The sequence below is a fragment of the Astyanax mexicanus genome, chromosome 23, assembly GCF_023375975.1.
Source record: "Astyanax mexicanus isolate ESR-SI-001 chromosome 23, AstMex3_surface, whole genome shotgun sequence".
Classification (NCBI taxonomy): domain Eukaryota; kingdom Metazoa; phylum Chordata; class Actinopteri; order Characiformes; family Acestrorhamphidae; genus Astyanax; species Astyanax mexicanus.
In genome coordinates this window covers 1,151,501-1,157,500 of record NC_064430.1, presented here as the reverse complement: position 1 = coordinate 1,157,500, position 6,000 = coordinate 1,151,501, and the positions used below count along the sequence as shown (strand labels likewise).

At 37.2% G+C, this 6,000-nt stretch overlaps 1 protein-coding gene across 1 annotated transcript in view; it reads left to right on the top strand.

Annotated features, from left to right (window-relative positions):
- Window positions 1-6,000, top strand: part of si:ch211-288d18.1 (USP6 N-terminal-like protein) — a 45,631-nt gene that overhangs the window by 15,451 nt on the left and 24,180 nt on the right. The window contains exon 2 of the mRNA XM_022665250.2: window positions 4,579-4,652. Coding sequence (XP_022520971.2) covers window positions 4,587-4,652 — 66 coding nt within the window. The 5' untranslated portion in view covers window positions 4,579-4,586. The remainder of the gene's footprint in view (window positions 1-4,578; window positions 4,653-6,000) is intronic.

Here is a 6,000-nt window from a genome sequence, read left to right as displayed (position 1 = left end):
ATGTGGGGAAAGTGTGGATTAAGGAGTGTGTTTTGGGGTCGGGGGGGTTTCTGATCTGTAGACCCCGCTTGACTTTTGGTTAAAAGATTAGGATTTTGGGTCAAAAAAGATGAGAGGTGTTTTTACACTGTGTTTGGAGGATGTCTCAGTGGAGGACTGATATATAATTATAGTCTTTTATCTGATTTCTGCAAGACATAAATGATAAATGTTGATAAATGAAATTATTGGTATATTTTGTTTTGCTATATTGAATTGTTTTTGAAGAACACAGTATAGTTTGTGGACTATGACTAAAACATTATGTTCTAAAATTGAATTTAAATGAAAAAATATATATATATATTTCTTATTGCTTATATATATATATTGCAGTATGAGTATGAGATATTATATATTGATATATTATAATAATTATATAACCCCTGTATCCTGATATGTATCGTAATGCCAAGTTCTTACCAATACACAAATACTGAAATAAACAGATATTATCAGACATATTAGGAATATACTATATATTATATATAATACAGTACCAGTCATAAGTTTGGACACACCTTAAATTCAGTGTTTGTTTTTTTTTCATTATTTTATACTATTCTGCATTGTAGATTAATACTAAAATCATTCAAACTATGAAGAAAAACATATAACATTACTTAATCACAAAACATGTTAAACAAACCAGAATATATTTTATATTTTAGATTCTTGTTTAGATGATGAGTTTTGAACATCTCTGCTGGATTTTCTCAGTCAGTTTTATGAGGTAGAGTCTCCTGGAATTCAGGCTTTCAGTTAACAGCTGTGCTGAACTTATCAAGAGTTAATTACTTGAGTTAATTTCTTGTCTCTTAATGTTAAAGTTTGAGAGCATCAGTTAAAGTAAAGTAGTGAAGAGGTAGAGTTACAGGTATACAGTGAACAGTGAATATTTCAGTAATGTTCGAATCCAGATTATGAGAAGCAACAAATACTATTCAACTAAATAAAGATAAAAAAAATATTTTAAGAAGAAATTAGGGTCAACCAATCAGAAAAAGAAGAATATCAAGAACATTGAAAGTATCCTTAAGTGACCATGAAAAACATTATAATGGTGGAACTGGCACTCATCAGGACTTCACCCCAGGAAAGGAAAGGAAGAGCGAGAGTTTCCTCTGTTGTACAGGATGAGTTTATCAGAGTTTTCAGCCTCAGAAACCACAAGTTAACAAACAGCTCCTCAGATAAGAGTATCTAAATACTTCACAGAGTATTTAGGTTTGTTTAACACTGTTTTTAAGTTACTACATGATTCCTTATGTGTTCCTTCATAATCTGATAGATCACTTCACTATTCATTTACTATGTACTCTGATCACCATCAGTGTAGCACTTATATATAAATATAATATTGGAAATAAATATAAATATATATAGAGTAGATCTGTGAGAGAGAGGAGGAGAGTAAAATAAAGGAATGAGGATTTTGTGAGCAGTTGTTCTGAAAGAGAAGACTGGAGGAATGCAGTTAGGTGCAGTTGTCGAGGGTCAGGACCTGCTGAGAGAGTCCCTACAGGAACAGTCCTGTATCTCACTGCTGAACACATGGCACTGCTGACCGGCCTCCTGCGGGCACACATGGCACATAAAAGTCATCAACAGAGCGCGCCAACTGCCACAGGTGCCCGTCAGCCTGGGTTATACACACACTGCATGAGCTGTTTATTTATCATATTTGGTAATAGATACAGTATCTCACGATAAGCTATATATATATATACAGGTGTTGGATAGTGAAACTGAAACACCTGGTTTTAGAGCACAGTAATTGATTGTGGTGACGGACAGTTCTGGTGGAAACAGGAGAGTTGAGGTGCACATTGAATTCTGCGTGATTTGATCGTGGTTTTATGTTTTTTGGATACAATCCGGGTTAGCACCCGAACATCCCTTTCAGACAGCTTCCTCTTACAGCGTCCACAGTTAATCCTGTTGGATGTGGTTGGTGCTTCTTGGTGGTATGCTGACGTTACCCTGGATACCGTGGCTCTTGATGCATCACAAAGACTTGCTGTCTTGGTCACAGATGCTCCAGCAAGACGTGCACCAACAATTTGTCCTCTTTTGAACTCTGGTATGTCACTCTGGTATATGCAATAGTATTTTTTTCAGTGTTTTTTCATATGAGCAAAAATAAAGAAAATTAAGAATAATTAAAATAACGTGGCTATCTCATGGCAGTGTTTAAACATAACTTTAAATTAACCACTTCTGACACCAATCTTTATTCATATCTAAACTAATAATTAAAAACAGATACTGATAGGTTATTGGTGTATCTATGGATTGCTGGATGGTTGGATGGAGCGATTGATGGTTGATGGCATGGATTGATGGATAGAAGGAGAGATGAATTGAGGGATAATTTGATTTAGGAATGGAAGTATGGAGGAGTTGGATGGATGGATTGGTGGATGAATGGATGGATGAATGGATGGATGGATGGATGGATGCATGGATGGATGAATGGATGGAGGGATTGATGGATGGAGGGATTGATGGATGAATGGATGGATGGCTAGATGATTGGCTGGATGGATGGATGGATGGATGGATGGATGGCGAGATAATTGGATGGATGCATGTATGGATGGATGGATTGGTGCATGAATTGATGGATGGCTAGATTATTGAATGATTGGATGGATCTATGGATGAATGGATGGATGGATGGATGGAGGATTGGATGGACAGATGAATGGCTAGACAGATGGAGGGATTGATGGATGAATGAATGGAGGGATTTTTCTACTATCATCTTCATTGTCAGTGGTCTCATTGATGAGGTTTTGTTCAATTATTATAATATCTGTGCTGGTCCCTGTCAGTCTGAGGAATACCCACCTCAGGCCTGTGTTTAGCCTGGCAGGGGGTGGGGTTATGTGGGGCTGTGGGTTGGTGTGGGATCTATTTTGGTGAGCAGCAGATGTCTGAGGCCCGAGGGGGAGGTGGTGGTGGGGGTGACACAGTCAGCAGACCCGGCACAGACTCAGCCCCGCCCCCGCTGCCAGCTGAGGCCTGGCACAGAGCTGGCACAGACACAGCACAGAGCCGGCACAGACACAGCACAGAGCCGGCACAGACACAGCACAGAGCCGGCACAGACACAGCACAGAGCCGGCACAGACACAGCACAGAGCCGGCACAGACACAGCACAGACCCGGCACAGTTTATCAGATCCAGATGTAAATACCTGGTAATAAAAGATAAAATAATTTTCAGATCTTGAACTTTTGGTCAAATTTTCATCTTTTATTATTATGAATATAAACATTTTTAGAGGAGACTGTAGATGATGATGATTAACAGCATGTAATAAAGTTGTTTAATGCGCTCAGTCACTAAACTGCAGTGTGAAACCGAAACTAAACGTAATAAATACAAAACAATATACAATCTAATACACATGAAGCTTAATTCAGTGTAAATTTGTGTTTAAAGTTCAGTATTATGATTAAAGAACTTAGATATTCTGTTTCATTCATTATGGACCTCATTTTAGTGATATGTAGGCAAGCTGTTGATTTAGGGCGTATCAGTGTGTCTTTGCTATCGTAACAACGGGAAAAGTACACCATGCTCTGCTCTAAACGAAGCGTAACAAAGGCGTGTATTAATTATTTCATCTTAATTAGTCACTTGATCATCATTCTCTTTAAGAGTAGAACCAGGTGAGCTCTGTCTTTGGTGGATTGCTATTTTAACGGTGCAGCTACCTGGACGTGTTCAACAAACTCTTCTCAGCAGAGGAAACTGAGCTGCTGGTTGACGCTGTGAAGGAGCTCCAGCAGCTCATTTACGGGAACAGCAATGTTATTTTATTTACTATTCTGTTTATTGTTGATGTAAAAGTTGGGTTTGTGCTGCTGTGTGTTCATGTGTGTGTAATTAGTGGGGGTGTACGCTCGGCTCGGCACGGCGCCTGTGTTACCGAGATAGCGATGAACGTCTGACTGTTGGCGTCTGTCTAGGTTGTATTCAGTCAGTGGAGCTCCTGTGTTTTCTGTTACCAAGATAAACAAGCAAAACTCCAGAAATGTACCTGAACACACCTCATTTCCAGAACACCACGCCCATCAGTGTAGATATACAGCAGCTGCGGTGCACAGTGACGATAGTCCAGCTGTAAATTTGGATTCCTGTGTCAAATAAGGAGCGTTTTCACCTCACAGATCCTCCTGAAATCCTGTTTCAGAGCTGAACTCTTTTTGCGGAGTGGAGGTGAAGTCAGTGTGTGTTTGTCTGGTTTATATTTTATGTTTAAAATGTGTTTAGGCGAGCACCGCTCCGAGCACGGCTCTGAAATAAACACTTTACATTTCCCTCGTAACTCTGAACACTATGCTTTATTTTGACATCTGCTCTGTGCATTAGGAGGATGGAAACCTCAGCACTGAGCCAGCACACAGAAACTGCAGTGCTGTTCACGGTTTTCCTCTTGTTTCAGCATTTTAATGTATTTTTTTTATATTATTTTCACGAAATATTCTTATTAGCAGGTAACTGAAGTCCTGTTTCTGTTCTTTCAGATATTGACATGAAGAAGGACATAGAGGTGTTAATAGCAGAGGAACGAGCAGAGATCATCTGTAAATATGATAAGGTAAGAAGCTGTGTAATGTGGGCTACGGTAACCTCCGAGTAAGTTCCAAATTCCTTACATTTCTGTATATACAGCTCTGGAAAAAAATAAGAGAGCTCTTAAAAATGATGAGTTTCTTTTATTTTACCAAATTAAAAACCTCTGGAATATAATCAAGAGGAAGATGGATGATCACAAGCCATCAAACCACCAAACTGAACTGCTTGAATTTTTACACCAGGAGTAAAGCAGCATAAAGTTATCCAAAAGCAGTGTGTAAGACTGGTGGAGGAGGAAAGCATGATGCCAAGATTACACCAGGGTTATTCCACCAAATATTGATTATTTCTGAACTCTTAAAACTTTATGAATATGAACTTGTTTTCTTTGCATTATTTGAGGTCTGAAAGCTCTGCATCTTTTTTGTTATTTCAGTCATTTCTCATTTTCTGTAAATAAATGCTCTAAATGAGAATATTTTTATTTGTAATTTGGGAGAAATGTTGTCTGTAGTTTATAGAATAAAACAAAAATGTTCATTTTACTCAAACATAAACCTATAAATAGCAAAATCAGAGAAACTGATTTTTTTTCCAGAGCTGCATTTAATTATATTAATTTACTGGGACAGCACTGCAGTAGTCAGTGGCAGGCGTGTATAACAGTATTGATTTACTGTCCACTGAAAATAACTCAACACACAAACATGAATAAATATAAATAATTCTAAATATTTAATAAATATAATAAATAACACAACTGTAAAAAGAACGAAATCAGCCGTTCAAAAAGAGGCGGAGTCTGACTTCACATGTATCGGAGGGGGCGTGTGCTGGTCTTCTTTACCCTCCTGGTGTTGAGGAGCATCACTAGTGACAGGGCGATAGGAGGAGTCCTAATGAGTGGGTTGGGTAATTGGCCGTGTAAATTTGAGAGAATCCCATGACTTATGGCAAGTTATCAGGGTAAATAAACATTTATTTTGTCTTTTTTATGCAAATAACTTAAATAACTTTAATAAAAGGTCCATATATTGAATATATTAAATATATTAAAAGTAAAAAAATTAGTTATTTAATAGTAATAATTAGTAACACAATGTAATAATGAATGCGGGTGCCAAAATATATTATATAGAGCTTTTTTGTAGAAATAAAACATTGCTAAAAAAAATATATATATATATATATTTTTTTTTTTTTTTTGTTATGTAGACCAATATATCACTTTTTACTAAAGTATATCGTGGCTGTCCAATGAAAAACACTTATCTTCATTTTTTGTCAATTTTTAGTTTACTACATAATTTGAACAGACGTACTGTCTCTTACACTGTACCAAAATGTCTTGATGAACGGACCAATAGAAA